This window comes from Puma concolor, chromosome E3 (assembly GCF_028749965.1).
Source record: "Puma concolor isolate L17-30 chromosome E3, mPumCon1.1.hap2, whole genome shotgun sequence".
Taxonomy (NCBI): Eukaryota; Metazoa; Chordata; class Mammalia; order Carnivora; family Felidae; genus Puma; species Puma concolor.
This window is the reverse complement of record NC_141682.1, coordinates 38719150-38744498: the sequence shown is the minus strand read 5'-3', so window position 1 is coordinate 38744498 and position 25349 is coordinate 38719150. Positions and strand designations below refer to the sequence as shown.

The window sequence follows — 25349 nt, the reverse complement described above, 5'->3', positions numbered from 1 at the left end:
AAATCTCTGATCCATTCCTACAAGGGAGTGCTGTGCCGCCATGAAAAGAGAGAGAGAAGAGAGCTTAACATACACTAATATAGAACAATCTCCCCAATAGACAGTTAAAAAAAAAAAAATCAAGCTGAGAAGCAGGTTGCAGCAAAGGGGCAGGCAGGCTCCCTGTACTCCTGTCTCATGTAAGTGTACTATCCCCAAATTCTTTTTCAAAGAAAAACAGTCTATTAACATTGTATTATGTTCAAGTTTCTACCAATGAGTAAGTAAAACACAAACTATCCAATAAAGTGGGCCCCAAAATAGAGAAAACTCATAAAAAAAATACAAATTGGCCAATAAATGTATCCTTAAATGTTCAACTTCACTAATAAGTACAAACCCAAACGAGATACCACATTTCTGTCACCACATTGGTGGAAACTTAACACGAGTAAGTTCCTGAGCTGGTGAAGACATGAGAAAATGGGCCCCTTCACATACTACTGGTGGGGAAGCAAGAGACCACCCTTCAGTGGGAATTTGTTAGGACTTCTATTTCTCCTGAACTTTTTCAACAACTTTATTAAGATATAATTCACGTAGGGGCGCCTGGGTGGCGCAGTCGGTTGAGCGTCCGACTTCAGCCAGGTCACGATCTCGCGGTCCGTGAGTTCGAGCCCCGCGTCGGGCTCTGGGCTGATGGCTCAGAGCCTGGAGCCTGTTTCCGATTCTGTGTCTCCCTCTCTCTCTGCCCCTCCCCCGTTCATGCTCTGTCTCTCTCTGTCCCAAAAATAAATAAACGTTGAAAAAAAAAATTTAAAAAAATAAATAAATAAAAAAATAAAAAAAAAAAAGATATAATTCACGTACCATGCAATTCACCCACTTACAATGTATAATTCAGAGGCATGCAGCCATCACCACAATCAATTTCAGAACATTTCTCTCACCCTGAAAAGAGATCCTGTACCCCTTAAATACTACCCTCTTTCCAATACTCCCATCTCTCATCATCCCTTCCCACCCGCTGCTGCTGGCCCTAGGCCACCATTAATCTACTTTCTATCTCTACAGATTTGCTCATTCAGGACATTTCAAGTATAAAGAATCATACAATATGTGGTCCTTTGTGCCTGGCTCTTATCACTCAGTAGTATTTTCAAAGTCCATGTTGTAATAGGTGTCAGAACTTTACTCCTTTTTATGGCTCAATAACATTCCATTGTGTGGAAAGACCACATTTTACTTATCCATTTATCAGCTGATGGACATGTGGATTTCCACCTTTTGGTTATGGCGAAAAAACACTGCTGTGGACATTGTGTGTTAACTGTTTGTGTGGACCTGTTTTCAATTCTCTGGGGGTAGATACAGAGGAGAGTGGCTTTATGTTTAACTGTTTGAGAAACTGCCAGACGGTTTTCCCAACAGGCTGCATCATTTTACATTCCTGTCAGCAGTGTGAGAGGCTTCCAACTGTCCACATCCTCACCCACTTATTACTGTCTGTCTTTTTATGTTACAGACATCCCAGTAGTTTTGATTTACAATTCAACATGTGAGTTGGGGCTGCATGGGTGGCTCAGTCCGTTGAGTGTCCGACTTTGGATCAGATCATGATCTCACGGTTTGTGGATTCAAGTCCCACATCGGGCTTGCTGCTGTCAGCGTGGAGCCTGCTTCAGATCCTCTGTCCCCCTCTCTCTCTACCTCTCCCCGACTTGCACTCTCTCAAAAATCAATTAAAAAAAAAAATTAAAAAAATTAACATGTGAACGCCAGCAACCCCTCCTACAGAAATACGATATACAGAAATACCTGCACGCAAGCCAAAGTTCCCTGTACAGAGAGGTCTCTAGAGCACTGTTTATAACTGTAAAATGTAAGAAACCTAAATCTCAACTACTATGGAACTGATTAATTACACCCATATATACTGTAGAAGGAAAAAAAAAGGTCTATTGCATATTAAGTGATCTTCTAAAAGCTGCAGAGTAAATACACAGTAGAATCCCACTCCGCTCAAAATGGAAAGCACTGTGTTTATAGTTGTCTACAGGTATACCTTCCTAAGCAGAAGGGTCTGGGGCTGCCTCAAACCAAGTGGGCACCTTGGGGAGAAGCAGGGGGTGGCTGAAAAGGGAGGAAGATCTTAGCATTCTTACTCTAATGTTTTTAAGTAATGGGATAAGTTATTTACTTTCTAAAACATATTTTCCACAGTTTTGAAATGATAGCATTACAGGAACAGGTGTCTATTTTTACTCACCACTGTACCTGAGTGCCACACAACACTTGGCATCCACAGATACGATGAAAACGTGCTCAGTAAATAGAAAGCGGCTACTTCCGTGCAGCAGAAAACTCTGTGATAGCTCATACTTCAAGGAGAAGATTCCTCACCTGCTGTGACTAAAGTGTAAGCTAACAAACAGGGTCACTTACATGATTGAGAAAATACTGCACAATTATTTCATGGCCAGAGGCAGCTGCTTCCATCAAAGGAGTAAATCCATATACTGGTTCCCTACAAGACAGAGGCCATGGTCAGACAATTACTGGAGAGAAGTTTGCCACGCAGAAGCTTCCCTGCTGCAGACAAGACCAAGCTGGTACAAAGTCACCCTTCCCTAAGCACAGAGGTCTCCCTCTCCCCAGAACCAACAGAGACGTGTGAAAAAGTTCACACTAACACATCAGCCTCATAAATTCTTCTGGTTCTACCCTTTTTTAAAGTTTATTTATTTGAGAGAGACAGAGATAGAGAAAGAGGGGGCACTCAGGTGGCTCAGTCGGTTAAGCATCCAACTCTTAGTTTCAGCTCAGGTCATGATTTCATGGTTTAGTGAGTTCAATCCTGCTTGGCATTCTCTGTCTCCCTCTCTCTCTGCCCCTCTGCCACTCATGCTCTCAAAGTAAATAAATAAACTTTAAAAATTAAATAAAAAAAAAAAAAAAGAGGGAGACAGAGAGCAGGAGAAGGGCAGAGAGACAGGGAGGGAGAGAATCCCAAGCAAGCTCGACGTTGTCAGCACAGAGGCCAACATGGGTCTCAATCTCATGACCGCGAGATCATGACCTGAGCCAACACCAAGAGTAGGACCCTTAACTGAATGAGCCACCCAGGTGCTCCCGATAATCACTCCTAAGCTGCTTCCACTTGCCACCTCTTAAATTTCCATTTTAATTACAAGCCGAAAGCAACTGTTGCCCTTCACTGCATACAGAAAGCCAGCGTCTCCCTTCCACCTATCCAGATCCTATGCCTTGAGCTCAAAATCTTCCAGAAACCCTCCCAAAAGCTCCGGGACCAACCATCTACCTTGTCCTTAGTTTGCCTAGTATCTGATGCTTATTTTGGGGTTTGCTTACAATTTGCTCAGCACTGCCTACAGCTGCCCTCTGACCCTCACTTCCCTTCAGACTGGTCTAGAAGACAGGAACCAAGCTAAATCCTGGGTTTCATCCATTGTAAGATACACCATTTTTGCATTTTAACATCTCCCAAGCCAGAATTTATCTTAAAATCAACAGGCAAGTGGCATTTTGATCAGTGGCACTTCTTCCTCAGTGGCATATGAAACGGTGGCAGGTATCTTATAAGAGACGGCTTCAGCCAGGGGCGTGCACAGTGTCAGGTGGATGCGGGGCTGGTACTTGCTGTGCTGAAAGGGGATTATCACTGTGACATGCTTTGGACGACAACACCCCTTCCGGCTTACAAAACTCATGACTACTTTCAAAGCATCACCTCACCCAACACAGACAAAGGCAAGAAGGAGAAAGGAGTTAGCATTTAATGCATGTAAACGGAGTGCCATTCACAATGCCAGGCCCAGGCCCCTGATGTGTGACAGAACATGTAATTTTTCTAACAACTCCATGACACCGGTACTGCCATCCCCAGTTTTCAGGCTCAGTGGCACCTGGGTGACTTAGTCAGTTAAGTGACTTCGGCTCAGGTCAAGATCTCGCGGTTCACAAGTTTGAGCCCCATCTGACTCCCTGCTGTTAGCACAGAGACCATTTAAGAGTCTCTGTCCTCCTCTCTCTGCCCCTCACCTGCTTGTGCTCTCTCTCAAATATAAATAAACATTAAAAAAAAAAAAAAAAAAAAGAGGGACACCTGAGAGGCTCAGTCGGTTAAGCGTCCGACTGTGGCTCAGGTCATGATCTCGCAGTTCGTGGGTTGGGACTCTGTGTTGACAGCTGGGAGCCTGGAGCCTGCTTCGGATTATGTGTCTCCCCCTCTCTCTCTGCCCTTGTCCTGCTCACACTCTGTCTCTGTCTCTCAAAAATAAATAAATATTTTAAAAAGTTAATAAAAAAAGAGAAAGGAAGGAAGGAAGGAAGGAAGGAAGGAAGGAAGGAAGGAAGGAAGAAAATGAGACTCAGAGCACTTAAAGTGCTGTACCCAATGTCCCCTGACAGATGCAGGAAAAAGCTCAGCCTATCCTCAAGCTCCCCATGCCTGGACAGGACTGTCCCCTCTGCCCAAGGCAGGGGCTACTCTGCACTCTAGCCTCCCCAGCTGCCTTCCTCAGAGTCAGAGCGACCACCAAAGACCTGGTAATCACCTCACGTTGGCATTCGCTCCACTGTCCAAAAGGAACTTGACCATCTGCTGGTGCCCAGCGCTGGTGCAGTGGAAGAGGGCAGTCCAGCCTTGAATGTCCTTCATTTCCAGCTCGGCACCTTGCTTCAAGAGAACACAGAATGCTCGTTACAGCCTCAGCTCCTCTGTGTGGGGCGGGCGCCCTCCAGGCCGTCACACTGCAAGAATCAAAGTGATTACACGAACACGCACACGCACACCATGGTCTGCGGTGGTTCACGTCTCTGCCAGAGCCGGGAGCCCCGCACATTTCTTAGCCTGAGTCCCCTCGTAGCTCACCTGGAGGAGAAAGTAGGCGATGCTCTCGTTGCCACAGCTGGAAGCCAGCATCAGTGGAGTCTGCCCTTCAGGGGTCGGCACATTCACACTCACCCCTGCCTCAAGCAGCAGGTGCACGATGGTATCATGTCCAATGTAGGAAGCATACATCAGCGGGGTCCAGCCACCACCATTCTTCTTATTCAAATCTAACTCTCTGCTAAACAAATGCAAGATATGCTAGACATGTCCCGCCATCTCACGTGTGAGGTTTACCAAAGCCAGCGGCAAGGCCAGGCCAAGACAAAGAGGGGGAAGTACAGCCAGGAAGCAGAAGTTATCTGCCACGCTGGACATCATAGGGGAGGGGAGGAAGACAGGGGAACAGTTAGGTTTGCTGTACAGCTGCCTCTGCAAAGTCCACAGGGCTATCTTCCTCCTCCAACTGCACATTCTCATTGGCCCCTCCTCCTATCCCAAGGCCAGCAATTCTCTTCTTTCCTACCCCCAGCAACACAGATGGTTCTCAACCGGGGGATTCTGCCCCCCAGGAGACATTTGGCAAAGTCTGGACACATTACTGGTTCACAAGTGCATACGGAAAAGCTACTGTCATCTAGGGGATGGAGGCCAGGGATGCCGCTAAATATCCTGCATGCACAAGTCAGCCTCCCAACAGAGAATGATCTGGCTTAGATTGTCAGGAGTGCCAAGGTCAAGAAACTGTGACCCAGAGCCTTGATTGCCTTCCAACAGACCAGGATCTGCTAGTCCGGTGCTGGGTGGAAAGGAAAGGGGAAGGGACTCAGACAATGGGTAAGATTTCTCTCTCATCACCTCATCCTACAAAAACATTCTTGGAAAATCAGTACCCAGAGGATCCTATCTTTTTCATTGATTTCCACCAAAATTCTAAAGAAGCGTTTCCCCCAGGAAAAAAAATTATGGGCTTCCTACCCCAGAGTTTGGGCCTGGGGCATGGAAATAACATCTACTTCCAGAACACCCCGCATGGTTCATGCCCCACAGCTTTCCTCTTGCACAATCCCAGCCTCCAGTGGAGGTAGGCGAGGCTCTCATTGCCACAGCTGGAAGCTAGCATCTGGCAGTCCAGTCTGACAGTCAACCCACAGTCTGTGCCTCTCAGAGGTTTGGACACAAGAAGCCACACCAGACAATTATGTTCCATTTGCTAGCACCTTCTATTCACTCCGGGATACCCATGCAGCCATTCCAGAAGGTCCTGATCCCAGGAATGCAATGGTAGCCATTGGCTGGGAGAGCTCACAGAGACCAGTCTATCCTGGCCAGATGACCTTTGCTGGTGGCTCAATTCCATGTGGAGAAGAGCCCAGCCCTCCACAGAGTGTCTCTGAGTCTCTGACATGTCCAGTTGGGCCCAAGCCTCCCTTCTGATGCCTCTACTCGCTTCAGGTCCCAGTCTGCTTACTGTCAGCAGCCTTGGTGTCAGCTAGGGCTACAGTCCCAACCAGAGCACAAACACTTCCCCTCTCCCCTGTGGAGCCATTCCAGACTGTGGATTTATTTTTTGTAATGTTCTATTTATTTTTGAGAGACGCAGAGTGAGAGTGGGGGAGGGGCAGAGAGAGAGGGAGACACAGAATCCGAAGTAGGCTCCAGGCTCCGAGCTGTCAGCACAGAGCCTGATGCGGGGCTCAAACCCACAAACTGTGAGATCATGATCTAAGCTGAAGTCGGACGTCCAACCGACTGAGCCACCCAGGCGCCTTCCCGGACTATGCATTTAAACAGTACACCCAAAGGCTTAAAAACCCAAGAACGCCAAAGGAGCAAAGTTGTAACTGGGGTCTCAGTGACCCTGTGAGGGAATGTGCTGCCTGTGTATCCAACTAACATTCCAAAAGCCACCTGGTACAGGAGTACAAAACATTATGTCTTACCACAGTGCTATACTTGTACTTAACTGGCCACATATTTATAAGTGGCAGTTATGACTTAGGAACCAGAAACCCAGGGCTTATACAAGGCTTTGCTCTGGCTCCCCAGGAACTGAAACAGGCACATGTAGATATGGACATAGATGGTTCCACTAGTTGTCAATGAGAAACAGAAACAATGAGGTGGATGTAAGGGGTGGAGGCAAGGAGATTGGTCCTTTTCCAAAAACTAAATTAACACATGTGTAAGGCTGCAGATGGCAATCAGGTGGCGATCCCCAGAGAGGAAGATGAATCCCACCTCCTCCTCCTCTATGGTAGAAGCCAGAGTGACAGGAAGGCACAAGGGATAAAAATGAATCTCCTGGGGAAAGGAGGCCACAGGGCATCACTTTCTAACTTTATTTTTGTTTTGTCTGAGCACTTCTGCAATTAGTAAAAACCATAAAATGACTGTAGTTAACAAAAGTCTGAAATGATTCATAAGCTTATGAAAAAAGCCCAAACTGTCGCTTTCTTCTTAGGAATAAAAACGGACTTATTCGTGTCCAGCCTAAATCATTAGTGACAGCTGTCCGACAGACACAGGGATATATCTCGGTGTGTTCCATGTCTGCGACTGTGTGCAAGGCCCCATAAGCTCACTGACAGCCCTACCTGGGATCTGAAGCCACAGAGACGGTACTCAAAATCTGAGCAGGAACATTTCCCAAGGTCTCTTACCGCTGCACACATTCCTTCACCACTTCATATTGGCCAATGGAAGCAGCTGTGTGAAGATCCAAGGGGACGGCCAGCTCCTCCCGGCCGACCTGAGCACCTAGCCCATGCCACATGGACAAGCTGCAGTTCAGGAGTTCTGGCTCACTGGCTTCATCGCTGAGCTCCGACATCACTGTGGAGGGAGATCGAGGGGTTAGAGCGTTCCTTCCTGGTTGTTCCAGGGAACAGAACAGGATGGTCACACTCCCACCTGCAGTAGGCAGCTGGTCACTATCCTAGCAGACTGCCACTCAATGCAGCCAACTCCTGGGACAGACTTAAAAGATTATCATTAAGTGCTATATGGTTTGGGCAGCTCCATCCTTCTAATACCGGTGAGCTTGTCACCAGACACAAAGAAAGAAGCATATATGGTGAGTCACATACTGCAGTGGACACTTTCCTTCATCAACCCTCAGGCCCCAGTTCTACCAAGGGAACTCTCCAGGAACTCAGGAAGCCTGACAACCTCTTGGATGGGCAGTTAAGAAACGTTAATTGGGTCACTGGACCTAATCAACTCTTAGGTGTGGTGGGAAAGAAGCCTGGACTTGGGAGTTATATCAAAATTTAGCTCTGCTATTTACCATCTCCAGTCTTTACTTCTGCGCTAATGCAGGCATAGCTCAAGGGGCTGTTGTTAAACACACATGGACGAAAGGATAAGTAAACAGTGGCACAGCCGTATATTGGAACGCTACTAATAAGCAGAAGGTACAAATAGTTGACACACACAGTAATAGACACAATATATGAATGAACATCAAACTCACTGTGCTAAAGAAGTCAGACTCAAAGGCTACCTACTTTATGATTCCATTTACAGGACATTCTAGAAAAAACAAAATGGAGAGGCTGGAGGACAGATCAGCGGGACTGGGGTTAGGAATGGGGGGACCACAAAGGGACAGCAAGAGGGAATTTGGGGGGAATGTTTTATATACTGGTTGGTAGATATGTTGACTCTATACGTTAATCAAAACTCATAGACCCAAACACCAAATGAGTGAATTTTAATGTAAACATTTTTTTTTATTTAAAAAAAATTTTTTTAATCCTTGTTTATTTTTGGGAGAGAGAGAGACAGAACGTGAGTGGGGGAGGAGCAGAGAGAGAGGGAAACAGAAATTGAAGCAGTCTCCAGGCTGAGCTCTCGGCACAGAGCCCAACACAGGGCTGAAACCCAAGAACGGTGAGATCATGACCTGAGCCGAAGTCGGACACTTAACCGACCAAGCCACCCAGGAGCACCCTAATGTAAAAATTTTAAACAAATCTTTAAAAAGAAAAGACAAGTAAGTCCCAGCACAGAAACTATGATGTGATTGGTGTTTGGCAAAGGTTGACTGAGTAGGAATCCACCCATACATTCCTTGAAAACAGGAGGGATGGGAAAGTGATACACTGGAAAATGTGTGGGGTGGTGGAACGTTCCTGGAGAGCCACTATACCAGGATGAGGAGTCCATGAAAGTCCTTTATTCTGGGAATCCTAACCAAATCAATGCCAGGCCATTAGCTTCCTATTAGAACCTTTAGGTCCCCAAGTAACTTTTGTCTCCTACCTACTATGGGTGGGAGAGAACAAGGAAACAACTATAGCAAAGAGAGAAAAGGAGGGTCATGTCCATTCAGATGACCTAAAGGCACTCCAGCAGTTCACAGATGCATTAGGACCTCAGTCTCTACTAAAGAATGCTTCCACACTCCAGGTAACAGCTGAGATGGCCAAACAACTCACAAGCCACCAATCTGAGGGACAAAGAATCTTGTAAGCCCTTGGCCAGAATATGTGTACATATGATGGGGCCTGTAGGTAACCAAGTTCAGAGCAAAGCCCAGTGTTCTGGTACCACCACCTCCTCACACTGGCAGGGCCTGAGATCAACCATCTTTCTCACTCTGCAGGCAAGAAACCCCAACCTGAATAGTCCAAGCCAACAAATACTGGATAAGAATCCAAATAAGCCGAGTACCAGTTAAGGGCCCCTTTCCACACATCCCTCAAGCCTCCTATAGGTGGGTCTCTTTTACTCCAAATGCCTCCTCCAGAGTAGAGTCCATGCAGTCTCTCATATATTTTTTAAAGTTTATTTATTTACAGGAGTGCCTGGGTGGCTCAGTAGGTTAAGAGTCCCACTTCGGCTCAGGTCATGATCTCCTGGTTTGTGGGTTAGAGCCCCGGGTCAGGCTCTGTGCTGACAGCTCAGAGCCTGGAGCCTCCTTCCGATTCTGTGTCTCCCTTTCTTTCTGCCCCTCTCCCACTCGCAGTCTGTCTCTCTCCCCTTCAAAAATAAATAGACATTAAAAAAAATTAAGTTTATTTATATATTTATTTTGAGAGACAGAAAGTACAAGTGGGGGAAGGCCAGAGAAAGGAGAGAGAGAATCTCAAGCAGGCTCCGCAGCCACAGCACGGAGCCCCACGCGGGGCTCGAACTCACAAACCATGAGATCATGACCTCAGCCGGTCATGAGCCGAGACCAAGAGTCGGAAGCTTAAATGCCTGAGCCAGCCAGGTGCCCCTATGTGGTCTCTCTTATTATTAGAGGCTCAGGTGTCTCTCACTCTGCAAGGCGGCAATCACAACCAGGCCCGGCTCTAGGAGCCTATGGAGGGAGAACTCGGATGCCACGGGGCCGTAAAGCTACTGGTACTTCTTTTATCACCATGCCACATGTCACACACTCTACAATGATGGGATATTTGTTATGAATAAAACGATTACGTTCATCCATACATTTGTAGACTTGCTTAGTATCCATTACCTTTTCAATAACCCAAAAACCTTAACTAAAAAATAATGACGCTGATAGTCGGCCGCCACGCCCACAGGGAGGAAGTCTGCAAAAGCCCAAAGGCAGCCCGTCTCGTCCTGACGCGTGAGCCGTTAGCGCAGACTGGGGTACCCACCCTGGTTGTCAGGCCCCGGGGTGGGTCCTTCGAGAACACCGCCAGGCCAGACCGCACAGACATCCCCTGACACCTCCTCCTGATAACCCCACATGGCACGTGGCTCTGCCGTCGCCTCTACAAGGATGCAAAAGCGGAAGCGTCGCCAGAAACTCACGCGGCTACCAAGCGGCGGGCCGGGCCTGGCCGCAGACAGGCAGGCGGCAAGTGCCGGCCCCAGGCGGTGTCGGGCCGCCACCGAGCGTACCTGCGCTGAGTCCCGGTGCGCCGCCGCACTCTCTCAGCCCGGCGCGCTCGCCGGCACGCACGCCCGGGCTTCCTCCGCGCGGGCTGCCGCCGCAGCGCCCGGACACCGCGGCCCCACTCCCGCCCCGGAAGTGGTTGCGGGAGGCGCGGAGCACGCCGGGACTCTCGCCGGGCCGCGGGGCGCTCCCGGCGCTGTGGAATTTGTCCGTCCCGCACCCGAGCCTTCCGGTCAGCTCGCCCGGCTCGCTGTGTGACCCCCGCGGCAGCCAATCAACAGGAGGAGTTCGCCTTGCCCCTCCCCTCCGCTAGCCAGGGAAACCAATCCTATTTCAAGAGAGGCAGGACGCGCCAAGTCCCGAAAGAGGAGCGGGGGGAAAAAGTGCGGTTGGCAGTCCAGTAATGTAAAACTGCCGAGGGGGGATTCCAAAGGCGGTGACAGCCTCAGTAGTTGCGCCGCGGCCCGGGGGAGCGAACGGGTCCGGAGGAACGCACTGGGAACTGTTTATAGTCCTGTCAAAACTGCGCAGAGAGGGGAGGTAGAGGCCTGAGGTGAGTGGCCTCCGAAGGTACATGTCGGGATTTTGATGGGACGGGGGCGGGAAACGGGTGGGTGGGGACGGGTGGGAAGACGAGCGACGTGTTTTCCTGTTTCCCAGCTTTAGAATTTAAAAGACTGGTCCAGGAGGCTGTTGGCGTCCAGTTGTCAGGACAACGGGGCTCCTAGGGCAGAAGAGCGGGGGCGGGGATAGGGGCGGGGCTAACGGGCTGCAGCGAAGAAACGGATGTGGAATTTGCTCCAGGGTTCGGAGGAGACTCGAGCAGCTCCGCCGCTTAGCTTTAGGCGTTAACCCCAGTCAGCAGGATAAAGTGAACTCGCCGTGGTGTTCAAGACCCTCCGCGATCTGGTCTGTCATCACCGCATATTCTCGCAGCAGATACTTTCTTACCCCAACATGTTGGGCAATTTTTACTCTTCTGAGCCACTGTACATGTTCTTGCTGCAACCTGTAATGCCTTTCCCTACCCTGTTGCCTTGCCTGTCTGAAGAACCTAGAATATCTGGTGATTCTGTTACGCTACAGTCTGCCCTACAGAGCCCGGTTCCAAAAAACATCCGCTGATGTGTTATGAGCTGCGTCCCCACCCTGCTGTTCACAGTTCAAGGTGCACCAAGCTCCTGCTCCAGGTTCTGTGAGCACAAAAGCAAGTACCCCACCACTCACATCTGCTACTGCTGCCTTCATGGGGGCCCTGACACAGAGTAATAGCCAGGCAGGGCTAGGGCGGAAGTGCTCTCTTCTCATAGTATAGGCACAGTGGGCTATATCTGGGGGCTGCAGGGGATGTCCAGACACTGGCTCTGAAGTACCATCATCCCACATTCCTAAAGCTACCTTGACCCCTGAGGGCCCAGGCCTTCTCCTGTTAGGAGTACAAAAGATGGAAGGGGCTGGTTAAATGCCTGGGTGTCAGGGGTTAAGTGGTGACTCCAAAAAAACTTTCCTGGGGACTCCTTTGTAAGGGGGGCAGTAAAGTGTAGTGAGGCTTGAAATCCCTTCTAACTTTGCTACAAATTTTGTCTTTGCCATTTACTAACAATGTAACTTCTCTGAGTCTATAAAATGTAGATAGTAATGGGATTTATGTTACTTGGGATATAAATACCTTACATAATCTGTATATCATACACATATATCATTCTATTTATTATATACATATACCTACATATGTATGTATATGGTTACATTATATATTATAGGTATAGATATATACATCTAGATATATATAGATATACATACACACATACAGCTGACTCTTGAACACAGGACTTAGGAGGACCAATACCCCGCGCAGTCAAAAATCCTTGCATTGGGCTCTTCACTTTCAGCACAGAGCCCGCTTCAGATACCCTGTCTCCCTCCCTCCCTCTCACTCTCAATCTCTCTCTCTGCCCCTCCCCGTTCATGCACACCCCCCCCTTCTCCAAATAAATAAATAAATATTAAAATAAAATCTTTTTTTAAATGCTTATTTTTTTGAGAGAGAGAGAGAGAGTTGGACATTGGACGCTTAACTGACTGAGCCACCCAGGTGCCCCCTTAAGATTTTATTTTTAGGGGCGCCTGGGTGGCTTAGTTAAGCGACCGACTTTGGCTCAGGTCATGATCGCGCGGTCCGTGAGTTCGAGCCCCGTGTCGGGCTCTGTGCTGACAGCTCAGAGCCTGGAGCCTCCTTCGGATTCTGTGTCTCCCTCTCTCCCAGACCCTCCCCCGTTCATGCTCTCTCTGTCTCAAAAATAAACATTAAAAAAAAATTTTTTTTTAAGATTTTATTTTTAAGTCATCTCTGCACCCAATTTGGAGCTCAAACTTAAAACCCCAAGATCAAGAGTCACATGCTCTACTGACTGAGCAAACCAGGCACACCTCCACATATAACTTTTGATTCCCTAAAAACTTAGCGACAACAGCCTACTGTTGACCAGAAGCCTTACCAATAACATCATTAGACGATTAACACATGTTGTATGTTACATGTATTATATACAGCATTCCCACATAAAATAAGCTAGAGAAAAGAAAATGTTAAGAAAATCATAAGAGAAAATACATTATTGTACTAACTGCATTTATTGAAAAAAAATCTGCATATAAGTGGGCTCATGCAGTTCCAACCTGTGTTGTTCAAACACACACACACACACACACACACATACATACACACACGTGTGGGCACATTGACTAACAGGAACAGGAACCTGGAGAACCAGAAGGGAAACCAATGGGAGGTCTGGCAGTCTGTTTTCACCCCCCACAGGGTGGTAGACGCTTTGAAAAGGCAGCCCTCTCCCACTGCCCCACCCTGAGCTCTTGGCCCTTGGCCCCTGGAACCCTCTCACCTCACCCTGTGTCCTCTGCAGGGCTGCTTGGATGATGGCACGCTGAGCAGCATCCCTGGAGCCTGGGTCCTCATGGCGTCCCAGGACAAAGATGAGGAGTCCCCACCTCCCTGGGCCTCCCAGACAGGGCCCTGGGATGCCATCCTTGAGGCCGTCAGGGAGCAGCTCCCATCTCTGGACTCCGATTCCTCCTTGGTAAGCAAGCGCCTTCTTCCTATGTTTTCCTGGGCCCCGATTGCCCTTTCTTCCCATGGCAAGCACAATGTTGACCCAAGAACAGCTTTGGAGCTTATCAGCTCCTGCATTTGTCATAATTTTGCTTTTTGTCCTCCGAATACATTTATTCATACTTGGCATCCTTATGGGCCATTTCAGTGACCTGAAATTATCACCGGAGAATTCCTCCAAGAGCTTATCGTGATGCATTGAAATGGTGGCATGCATTCATTCAACAAACATTTATGGAGCCTACTTTGCCTCTTCAAGAATAAGAAGCCCTTTGTGACATTACACACCTGGCAGACCCTGCCTCCCCATGATCGTAATTGTGTTTCTAGTTTCTACTGACTGATATCAAACACTGAACTGAGAACACTGGGTGACAAGAGTGACTCTGAATTCAGTCTTTTTTTTTTTTTTTTTTTTTTTATAAATTTTTTTTTTTTCAACGTTTATTTATTTTTGGGACAGAGAGAGACAGAGCATGAACGGGGGAGGGGCAGAGAGACAGGGAGACACAGAATCGGAAACAGGCTCCAGGCTCTGAGCCAACAGCCCAGAGCCCGACGCGGGGCTCCAACTCGCGGACCGCAAGATCGTGACCTGGCTGAAGTCGGACGCTTAACCGACTGCGCCACCCAGGCGCCCCTGAATTCAGTCTTAAATGAGCTGTGCCAGCTTCTCCGCCTAATGAAAAGTGGGCATGTGCACACACACAAGAATGGCAGTGACCCTATCGATGAAGAAAAGTAGACAAGGCCCTGGGCAGCCGCTCCCTAGTAGTGGGTGCCAAACTCACAGTTTGCAGCTAGGCATTTAGAAGTAACCTGACAGGTTTGGGTCCTTCCTGGGATGCCTACAAAGACAAACAGAGCGTCCTGGGCCTCAGGTATCTTCCAGCATGCGACAAAGCTAACGGAGAGTAGATAACATGACCCCAGTACCTTTTCATGTCTTCAGCCTCATTCGTTCTCATCTTCAGATATCCTTGCAAGGTGAGCTGGTGACTCTAAGTGCCCCCTCTCCCCTTAGAGGTGCGAAGACACTGTGTCGTTTATGTGATGGCTAAAGGTTACAGGCCAGGGGGAGAGCTGGGCTCTTCTCTCAGCTACCACCTTGCTGCCCTGTTCGTTCAGTGCCAGGTGTTATCTGAGCACCTGTTATGTTCAAGGTCTTAGGGGGTGGCAGGTATGTGCACAACTGGAGCCCGGGATCTCACTTCACGAGGCTGTGCAGCCGAGCCCTTTTCTAAATCAGTGGCAGGAACCAGCCAGGCCAAAGACCTCTGGGAGAAAGCTGATCTCCCCAGATCACTCTTGAGCAGCAGGGCAAGGGCAGACGGAGGCTGAGGCCCTCCTGGCTCTGCCTGCTGCCCTATAATTCAAAAGTCCTCTCATTTGTCACAGTCGGACTGCGAGGCAGAGGAGCTGTTCATCTTCCAGCGAGATCACACTGCCCTGATCCCAGACCTGTCGGAGGAGCTGGCCGAAGACCCTGCCGGGGCCTGGCTTGCTACGGTTGATGGGTCTTCTGAGGTCTGTAGAAGGCAGGCCCCGGGGATCCACAAAGCTGGGACCCTGCGGGCAGAATGGGGTGTGGGTGTGGGTGTCCGCGCTCTCACCTGACCCTATGGTGTGGGTCAAAGAGGTCAAAACTGCGGCACTCCCTAAACATTTGTTGATTTAATAAGGGTGACAGTGGGGATTCAGAGGTAAGAAGGTGCCCCTCACTGGAGAGGTGAGGTGAACACAAGAAACAATTAGAAATGCCAAAGCACACTCTGTAACCACGTATCACAGTCATCGCCAACTGTCAGAGCAAATTTTCCATCTTCTTTTCTCATTTCCCACAGCCCCAGGTAAGACCAAAAACTCTATCTAAAATTAATGGCTTGGGGCATTCACTTTCGAATGTCCCCTCTCTGTAAAGAGAGCTTTCCTACTATTCTTCCTTTCTAATCCTATATTCTAATAAACTTTTGCCTGCTGCTAAAAAAAAAAAAAAAAAAAATGGCTTGATGCTTAAAATTAATTGCTGCCCTTATAAATAGAACCCATCAATAGACTTTCATCACCGGGCAGGTCCCCAACTGATCAGGCCTTTTGGCTCTTCTTAAAGGCTCTGGGAGACAGGCCTACCTCTGCTGTAATTATTATGACTAGTTGTCACTCATTAACTAGGAGAAGTGGGTATGCTGTCACAGTCCAGCACAGCCAGACATTCGTCAAAGCAGGGGAAGCAGGTTTCATTCGGTAACTGCTGACAGCAGGGAAAGAGCTGAGCTCCCTCCGACTTGTGCAGAGGTGACCGGGGTTTCAAAGGGAGACCGAGGGAGGGGGAGAACAGGGCTCACTAGAGTCAGAGAAGTGAACGATCACAAAGAGCAGGCCAGCGTGGGTGTGACTAGGCCAGGTGTGTCCGCTGGCAGATATGGAAGTCAGGAGTCTATCCTCCCTGGAAGAAGGGAGACAGAGGCCCTGTCCTTCCTGACGAGAACATTCCAAAGGAAAGGCTCTCAGGCCCAGGACAGATGCTTCTGGGTTGTAAGAGACACGTAGCTCCGAGTCTGAAGCCCTTTTTAGGAAATGCTCTTAAGAAAGGGAGGTCAGGGGCCTCTCATCAGGTGTTGGCTGGAACAAACACTGAATTCTCCCCACAGCACTGAGCTTTCTCAGGCAGATGTTTTCACGGACTGGGGTCATGCTAGCCGTGTGCTGCTAAAAGCCATTCTAGAGTTTGGTCAAGTCTCAGTGCCAGTTTAGAGGCAGGGGTTATGTGCTGAGAGTTCTGGAAATCTCAGTGCAAGCACTGATACAGGGTCATCTTACAGAACATTCATCATCATGACTCCCTCACTCAGCTACACCTAGAAGAAGGTCTGAAATTCCCAGGCCTGCCAAGACCGGTAGTTAGTTCAGGTGCAGGGATGTCCACGTGAGTTTATCTTGCGTTTTCTTCATTTCTACAATTACCTCAGCAACTGTCCTGGAGAATTTTTTTTTCCCAATCTGGGACAGGAAAGTCTGTCCTCACTCATGGGGGCAGAGGCTGTGGGGCTTGCTCTGGAGTCAGAGGGCCTAGGTTTCATCTTGTCTACCCCTTAATAGCTGTGTGGCCTATTTGCAGTGGCCAAAAGGTAACAACAACCCAATGGCCACTAACAAATGAAATGGATCAACAAAACATAGTCCATACAATGGCATATTATGCACTCCATAAAAAAGAATCAAGTACTGACCCACAACCTCCATGCACCTTGGAAACACTAAGCTAAGCCAAAGGACACAAAAGGACAAGTATTGTGTGATTCCACCTATATGAAATATCTAGAACAGGCAAATCCATAGAGACAGAAAGTAGACTGGAGGTTACTAGGGGCCTGGGGGGGAGGGAAGGTGCAGTCTCTTTGGGGTGATAAAAAAGCTTTGGAAATAGTGGCGATGATTGCACATTATGAATGTGCTTAATGTCACAGAATGATAAAATGGTTAAAATGGCAAATCTTATGTTACATACCTGTTTTACTACATACACACAAAAATTCCCTCAAGTATGTTTTTGAGAACGCTGAGGACACCCATTTTGTCCACAGCCAGGTGCAGTGCCTGTGGAACCCAGCACAGAACCCTGGAGAGAGTGGGGCCCAAGGACAGAGGCTTCTGCCTCTCTGCAAGGTGGAGACCCTGGCGGGCCTATAGACAGCTGTGGGGAAACCAGTTCTCTTCTCAGGGTGCCCAAGGACACCCCCAAGTGGCAGGAAGACAACCATGGGGCTGTGTCCCTCAGCACCCAGGGTCCTCACCAAGGGCTGCAGGGGGAAGCCACCCTGTCCCCCTGGGAAGGCGACCTGAAAGCAGAGCCCCTGAGCGCTGCCTCACAAACCGGTTGGGCTGCAGACTATGCAGACCGCAGAGTCCTCCGAAAGGAGAGAAGGAAGGTGATTGAGAAGGACATACTCCATAAAGTCACCTGGGATGCCCAGAACCCAGCCTGCAGTGACCAAAGTCAAGTGGAAGAGGCACCCTGTGCAGCGGCAGTGGCAGTTCCAAGAACAGAGACGCCACCAGAGGGGCCCCGGGAAGGACGGCTGGTGCTCTCCCTCAAGGTAGGCATCTTCCAGCCTGTGCTTCCTCAGGGCGTCCCCTGCACGTTGGCCGTGAGCTGGTCCTCCACAGGACAACCTGAGGGCTTGCCCTCTACACCTGGGCTGCCATAACAGATGCCACAGACGGAGGGCTTAAAGAGAAATTCATTTCTCACAGTTCTGGAGGCTGGGGAGTCCAAGATCATGGCGCCAGCACATTCAGTGTCTGGTGAGAGCCTCTTCCTGACATCTGGCTGTGTCCTCTTACGGTGGAAGAGGCGAGGGAGCTCTCTGGGGCCTTTTTATAAAAGCTCCACCTTCATGACATAATCACCTCCCGGTGGCCCCACCTCCAAACACCATCACATTGGGCATTAGGATTTCAACGTGTGGATTTTTGAGGGACACAGACATTCAGTCTACAGCAATGACCTTAAGCCCCTAGGCACATGGTCCTAGGTCCCCCAGCCATCAGTCGTGCCTGTCTCAGTGGGTGTGTGGTCCTGACAGACAGACCATCCTTAGGTAGAGTTAACGAGAATAAGGAAGAGCAAGGAGACTCCATCCTTCTTTAAAAGGAAGGAAAGAAGAAGGGAGGAAGGGAGGAAGGAAGGGCTGGAGGAATACTAATCTAAAGCATGTTTATAAAGACAGACAACCACATATAAGATATAGAAGAAACTTTGTTGAAGCACAATTCCCAAAATCTTAAAGCTGTCACTTTCACACAAATAGTGTGAGCACCTGTTAACGTTGTATTTCTCTCATTAATGAGGGAACCGGCAGGAAGACAAAGCCAGGTCAAAGAGATTATGAGAAACTGGGATTTTGTAAAACTGCGGAAAAAGAAAGGAGTGCTGAGATAAAATTGCTATACTAAGTACAAAATTGGTCAACATCCTAACAAAAGTAACAACAAGTTTTTGTTACTTTTGGGGTTATCACCTCTACCAGACAGAAAAAACCCACTGTACCTGTTCTCAGTTTACAAAGTTGTAAAATAGGTGGGCCCTGGTCAACTGTGCAAGCCAAATTACTGTCCCCAGAAAGGTGGGCTTGTCACAAAAGCTCCAGCATGACATTTAAACATCACACAATTCCTTTTTTTGCCTTATTTTCAAATTTTGATAATTTTAACAACATAGAAAAACGGTATCAGGTTGTACATGGAGGTCATTTTTACCAATTTCATTCTCATCGGTTGTGGTTTAAACAAGCCATTCTTTCCATTCTGCTGGCCCCCAAACACTTCTGTTTTCACTCACCCTAGGGCCACAAGGAGCTACAAGGAACATCAATTCCCAATTACCTTCCTCCCTCCTCTCCCCACACCCGGACGCCCCCAGCGCTCTTTTCCAGGTCCTTGCGTGGGAGCACCTGCCCAGAACAATCTGTTCCTTAAGAGAGCAAAACGTTTTAACCTCCCACCACTCTAAACCTGTATGAACCTAAAGAGTTTTAAGACAACACTGGGGTTTCCAGGTCAAACAGTGTCTCTGTGCCAAAAACAAAAGTGTTGCCTAAAAAAGGCAAAGGAAAGAGAAGGCAGGAGACGCTGGCCCCACCCACCTTAATGGAGGTGTGGGTGAGAGAGGGAGCCCGTGCCAATGTGGGCAGGCACCCAAACCCTCATTTCTAACCCAAAACAACCCACGATGGCCTCTGTTGGTCACGGCAGCTGTGGAAGCAGGCACTCCTGCTGCCAGGACCCTGTGGCTGCATTTTAATCACTCCTCTAATTATTTCAGCAACTTGAAGAGTGGGATTTGGATCACATCCTTCAAAGTCTGGCAGGGCGAGAAGATGACAGGGGAGATCGCGCACCTGGAGCTACGTGGTGGGCAGCTGACCGCCTGGGCCAAGGTCTGATCTTGAACGCCAGGGCCCAAGTGCATCCCCATAAGCAGCTCTTTCCAGGGGCTCTCAAAAATAGGGTCAGCCTGGCAGCCCACCATGTCCTCTCTGTTGCTCAGCCCTCATGGTCCCACACAGGTCAGGTGCCAGCCCGTGGAAATTTCACCCATTCATTCATTCACTCACTCATTCATTATACATATGACCCCCTGCTGGTGTCTGGAGTGGAAGAGGCTCTGGAGATACCAGGGGGGCCTTCAGACACGGTCCCTACCCTTGACCCACACCTTTTCCTCCTGCCCACCCCCTCAGGCCTTCCTCTCTCTCTCTGAGAGCAAACCAACCTGCATTTTGTGCTTCTTCACCCAGCTCCTAAGCAAACTCTGCTTCCATTCATCTCCCCATTTACCGAGAAAGCCAGGGATGTGATTACTGCCATTGCACCTGTGGGCTCGCTCTGGGCAGTTCTGTAAATAAAAGGAAAGCTCCTCTTCCCTCTTCATCCATCCCGGGCCACAAAGGTGAGTGAAGCAAAGGAGCAAGGAGGTTTGTGGGTTCCGGCTTCCAATTCCGGAGCAAACTCCCTCTGTGACTGAGCCCCTGGTGCTGTTTCAACAAGGTTTTTTTGTTTGCTTGTTTGTTTGTAATTTAATGCCTTACAGCAAGGTGTGGAGAAACCCTCTCTCCTGTAAGGCAGCGGCTGTAATCCACGCACCTGTTTTGGAGGGCAATGTGGCAGAATCCATTCTCTATTTTAAAGGCACTTAAGCCTTCAATCCACTTATTCCACTGCTAAAGTCTATCCTAAATACCCCAGTGGGTGAAGGTGTGTATTCAAGGATGTTTGTTGCAATACTGTTTATAATTGTGAAAATTTGGAAATGACCCATATTCAATATTCTATAGGAGTCAAGCTAAAGCAGTTACAGCACAAAATGCACTAAAACCCAATGAAGGTAATCTATGTATGTTAACATGGAAAGACAATCTATACAGTGAAAAAAAATCTACAGAGGATAATCCTGTTGCCTTTTTTTTTTTAAGTGGTAATTGTTAATTATGGTTCCCTCTGACATGTGGGACTGAGGAGTGAGGTAAACTGTTAGTAGTAAGTCACTCCCTCTTTATGGGGATTGTGTACACAGCACTCCCCTGGCCCTGCTGAGCTGGAGGTGGGGGTCTTTGTACAGGGCTGAGTGGCAGAGGACGTGTACAAGGTGAGGTGTGTCTACACAAAGGATTCCAAGGGGAATCAGTAGCTCAGACTACTGTAAATCAAACAGGGGCAGTGTCCCCACTAAGCAGCCTCCCCGCTCTGCCCTCAGACCACACCCTGCTCAACACCCAGGACAGGCTCATGGAACGGCTCGCCCTCCTGGGTGCCACACAATCCAGGGCTTCTTCTGCCTGGAAGGCACCTGCTGACACGCCCCAGGACACCAAGCAGTGGGAGACCAGCAGCAGGTGGGACTTCTTGCCAGCTACAGCCCTGTCCTCTGTGGAAGTGGCCCATGGACTTGCAGCATTTATTAGGCCTACCTGGAGGGGGGGGGGAGCACTTGATGTATATTTCTCATTTCATCTCAACAGTCTGATCAGGTAGGTGCTGCTATTATCTTATCCCCCCGTGTTATAGATGGGGAAACTGAGGCTCAGAGGTTGGCCTGTCTAGGCCATAGATGGCAGGGCTGGGACTCGAGCCTCAGAGCACCTACTCTTTGCACACTCTATAGGAACCCTCCCTCCATCATCCACATGACTTCCCCAGACAAGGACCTGCCTTGTCAGACTGTTAGGCTAGCACTGGCCTGTGACCCAAGCCAGGCCAATCAGAGCCTTTCCCTGAGAATTCCCAGTCTCAGTGTGTCCGGATGGGGATGGGAGGGCTGAGAAAGGCCAGCTGTAGTGAGAAAGACTGAAGCCGAAAGGGAAGAGGTGGGGACAGGGCACCAGGATCCCTTAAAGCCTAGCTTCCCACACTTTGGTTGTTCCACTCTTTTTAGGAATCTGAGAGCCACTGAATCCCCCTTTTCACCTGAGCTACTTGGAGTGGGCTTCCGTTCCTAGCAACCCAGTGTCCAGTAGAAATATCTAGACCTGCGCTGTCCAATTGATAGCCACTGGCCACACGTGGCTACTGAACCTTTGAAACATGTCTCGTACAAATGAGGAAATGATTTTTTTATATATTTTTTTAATGTTTATTTAATTTTGAGAGAGAGAGAGACAGAGCAGGAGTTCGGGAGGAGCAGAGAGAGAGGGAGACACAGAATCTGAAGCAGGCTCCAGGCTCTGAGCTGTCAGCACAGAGACTGATGCGGGGCTCCAGCCCATAAATTGCAAGATCATGACCTGAGCCAAAGATCATGGCTGAGCTACCCAGGTGCCCCAAGGAAATGATTTAATTTTATTTTTTTATTTGATTTCAATTAGCTAACATGTAAATTTAAGTAGCTACCTTTGGCCAGTGGCTACCACATGGGAAAGCACAGACCCTGAACATGTCAGTCACCATGGATGGTTCTGTTGGGCATTGTTGGCCAAATCTTGAGGGTTGTTCTGAAGAGCAAAAGAACAAGGGCACTTACAGGGCCTAGCTCAGTGCCCTGTACATGGTGGGCGTCCAGTTGGGGGCAGCCCTGAGACCAGCACAGGTCACACCATAATCACCCAGAAGTGACTCAGAAAACCCTGCTCTCTTATCTCAGAACTGCTCGGATGGAGCCGGGCTTCCAGGCTGAGCTGGGCCTAAGGCTGGCCAGCGGCCTGCAGCTAAGGGGCCCAGCAGAGCCTCCTACTGTCTTCATCGATTTGCGGCCCACGGAGCCATCGGACCTTGGGTCTTCAGAAAGGTACTGGAAGTGGTGACAGCCCTGTTTTGCATTAGCCACGTTGGCCTCAGGAGGAGCAGGGGCTTCGACAGGTGGGACGGTGTGGGACAGCGCCCATGTGGGCTAGTACCAGAGCACTGCTTGGTGGAGAAGTGCTCGTAGCCAGGAGCTGAGCCTGGCCGGCAGTCCCACTTGGTCCCATCAGCAGGGTCTCCCTGCAGGGAGAGCAGAACCCAGGCAGAGCTTAAAGCCAGCAGTCTAGGCTTTGGTACATCGCCCTGGAGTTTGTCCCTCCACCACTTGGCAGGAAACCTCAGTGGTCTTGGGTCAGTTGGGAGGCCTGGGTGGCGTGGGATACAATCTGTGTGAACCCAGGTTTCATCACCTCCAGCTCCAGCTCCTCTGACAGCGAGGAGGAGGAAGAGACAGCGGCTCTTGGAGACCAACAGGGCCCAGCAGAGCAGGAGTGTCATTCCTCCCAGGGGCTACGGTAACCACCAAGGGGCTCCCGCCACCTGGGCATGGTCCATCTCTGCTTTCCACAGCAAGCCCTCAGCCTGGCACGTTTGATGTTTGTGCTTTCAGCTTTGTCTTGCACCCACAGGGCCAGCACGTGTGGGCCTAGGGGTGGTCTGGGAGGTGGCCCGTGGGAGCCCACTTGGGGCCCAGCCTGGGCTGCTGTCCTCCTGACATCACCAAGGATACCTCACTTCGCTCCTGAGAAGGGATTAATACTTTCCTTCTAAAAAATAGCTCTCCAAATTGATTTGGTCCCTACTGCTGATAGCATTGGAAGTGGAAAGAAGTTTCAGGATGGAATAAAGTGATGGCTATTAGCTAGAAAGGAAAAGCCAGGGTGAATTAAGAAGTGCAATGTTAAATTCAGAGAAGTTTCCACTCCCCATCATGCAGAGGCCCCACATGGTGGTCATGGGGCCACTTAGACTTATATGCTGTATCTATAGTTTTTGGAATTGAAAAGCCTGTGGATCCTACCCTGTGGGAATGTCAGAGTCAAAGGCAGTGTTCCCCCTAAAATGGAACATCATTAGGTGTATGGGAAAAAAGAAGAAAAATCTGAGTTGAGAAGCGTCACATAGGTTTCCTCCCACAGGCCTTTAGCATGCTAACATGCCCTATGACCCAGCAAGGGCTGAGAGGCCAAAATCTTAACTGTCTTGAGAACCAGTGAACATGGGGGGGGGGGTCTGGATGGGGGACTCTGGATGGGGGGGGTCTGGCTCCACTTGGTGTTGAGGTTGCTTGTCATATGTCACAGGGACTATACTGGGAAGAGTCAGCTTCTCCAGCAGCTCAGGGCATTTCGGAAGGGGACAGCTCAGCCCAATCTGCCAGCCACTGAGGGTCCCGGTGGCCAGAAGGCTCAAGTCCTTGAAGATACAGCCAGCTCCAGAACTGGGAGGAAGCAACATGTGACACACCGGGCTGAGAAGCAGAGCACCCAGACCAGGTGCTGCCCCAGGGCGCTGGAGGACCCTCTTGGGCCAGGGACAGCCAAGGAGGCCCGGGTGCCTCCTCTGGGCCAGCTGTAGTTGCCTCCAGGACTGGGTCTGAGAAGGAGCTTGGCGGGATGATTCGACTGTCCATCGACATACCCGGGCCCTGGTGGTCCCCTGGCTCTCCCGTGTTTCCATGAGAATGTGCTTATGTAGCCCAGGGGCCCTCTGACTGGGGGGCTGTCACCCAGACCTCTTAAAATGTGGTGTGATCATTCTATGCCCTCAGAGCAAAGATGCTAAATTTGTACACAGAGAGTGAGGACAACTCCTTTGAAAAGCATCTGGAGGGAGACTCCGCAGACGGTAGTCTGTGCGGACGGAGGGGCTGTCCAGCGTGTTCACTGCTCCTGCAGTCTTCTCTTTAAGGTGCATCTGTTGTTTTCCATCATACGAGGTCTTTTTTAAAACTAAAACTGCAATAAAACATATTTAGAGAATTTCAAGGTTGAAAGGGTCTTTGAAGAGAATTTAGCCTGATCTTGAGTCCCTGGATGCTTGCTATTTTATGTGCTTGCATTAACATACCACACTCCCCCTCACACACACACACACCAAATGGACTTTTTGATAAAGGGGTGAAGACTGGACTGTTTTTTTCTTTAACCAAGATACAAAGGCACACATCTGTTCTAGGGTCCTTCCTGACTTCGGGTGGGGCTGACCTTTATGTGGAGATAGAGTACTGAGTGTCCTAACACCCAAACTGTCCCCATGGAACAGAGCGGGGCCCCACCTCATGGGCGACGTCCTTCCCTGTTACTTTGCGGACGTTATCCTCCACTGTCCTCCTTATTCAGTCATTTCTTCCGGTTCTCAGCCCTGCAGCCCCCAATAGGCTGCAGCCCTGATCTCTGGCACCTCTCTTCTCTCACCAACTTGTTTCCAGGATTCTGTCTCTGCCCCTGCTCCCTGGTAAGAGCAGTCACCTCGAGTCTCTCCACATCACAGGCTCAGCAGCTTGGCAGGGTCCTTAGCATTTAAGAATGTATTCCAGCATTCAGCTGGGGTCATCGCTTGCTGCAGGTGTTGAGGCTGGCCAAGGGTCTCTTGTCATCAAGCCCTGCCCTAGGCAAGGCAGGCTCTGCCTGGCCTCAGCCACAGATAGCCAAGATCGGGGCCACAGACCCCACTTGACGTGGCCCAATGACAAGGGGCCAGGTGCAAGACAGGTTCCACCAAGGCCACAGGAGGCCCCGGGTGGGCCTACCTGCAAGGAAGGTGGCCAGGCTGCGTCACCTGCGCTCCTGGCT

General features: G+C 49.4%; 2 protein-coding genes across 12 annotated transcripts in view; one reads left to right on the top strand and one right to left on the bottom strand.

Annotated features, from left to right (window-relative positions):
* The window catches only part of ANKS3 (ankyrin repeat and sterile alpha motif domain containing 3), a 35271-nt gene extending 24364 nt beyond the window's left edge, over positions 1-10907 (bottom strand). For 3 of the 8 annotated variants that reach the window (XM_086692159.1, XM_086692158.1, XM_086692160.1), the window contains exons 1-6: positions 10694-10907; positions 10447-10563; positions 7495-7666; positions 4874-5072; positions 4557-4678; positions 2425-2506 (exon numbers count right to left, since the gene is read on the bottom strand). In XM_086692159.1, the coding sequence (XP_086548285.1) occupies positions 2425-2506; positions 4557-4678; positions 4874-5072; positions 7495-7666; positions 10447-10540 (669 nt within the window). In that variant the 5' untranslated portion in view covers positions 10541-10563; positions 10694-10907. Of the gene's footprint in view, positions 1-2424; positions 2507-4556; positions 4753-4873; positions 5073-7428; positions 7667-10446; positions 10564-10693 lie in introns of those variants that run through there. The other 5 variants (XM_086692163.1, XM_086692161.1, XM_086692162.1 and 2 more) reach the window with 5 other exon arrangements.
* DNAAF8 (dynein axonemal assembly factor 8) lies at positions 10827-24536 on the top strand. 4 transcript variants are annotated; one of them, XM_086692188.1, is made up of 11 exons: positions 10827-11241; positions 11775-11895; positions 13613-13786; positions 15217-15345; positions 17403-17915; positions 19643-19757; positions 21074-21212; positions 22457-22600; positions 22971-23069; positions 23859-24050; positions 24326-24536. In XM_086692188.1, exons 3-11 carry the CDS (start codon positions 13664-13666, stop codon positions 24462-24464), a joined length of 1593 nt encoding a protein of 530 aa, XP_086548314.1. In that variant the 5' UTR covers positions 10827-11241; positions 11775-11895; positions 13613-13663; the 3' UTR covers positions 24465-24536. The 4 variants fall into 4 exon arrangements, with proteins under 4 accessions (XP_086548314.1, XP_086548316.1, XP_086548317.1 ...); XM_086692189.1 differs by lacking the exon at positions 10827-11241 and adding an exon at positions 11477-11597; XM_086692190.1 differs by lacking the exon at positions 11775-11895.
* The last annotated feature ends 813 nt before the right edge of the window (positions 24537-25349 follow it).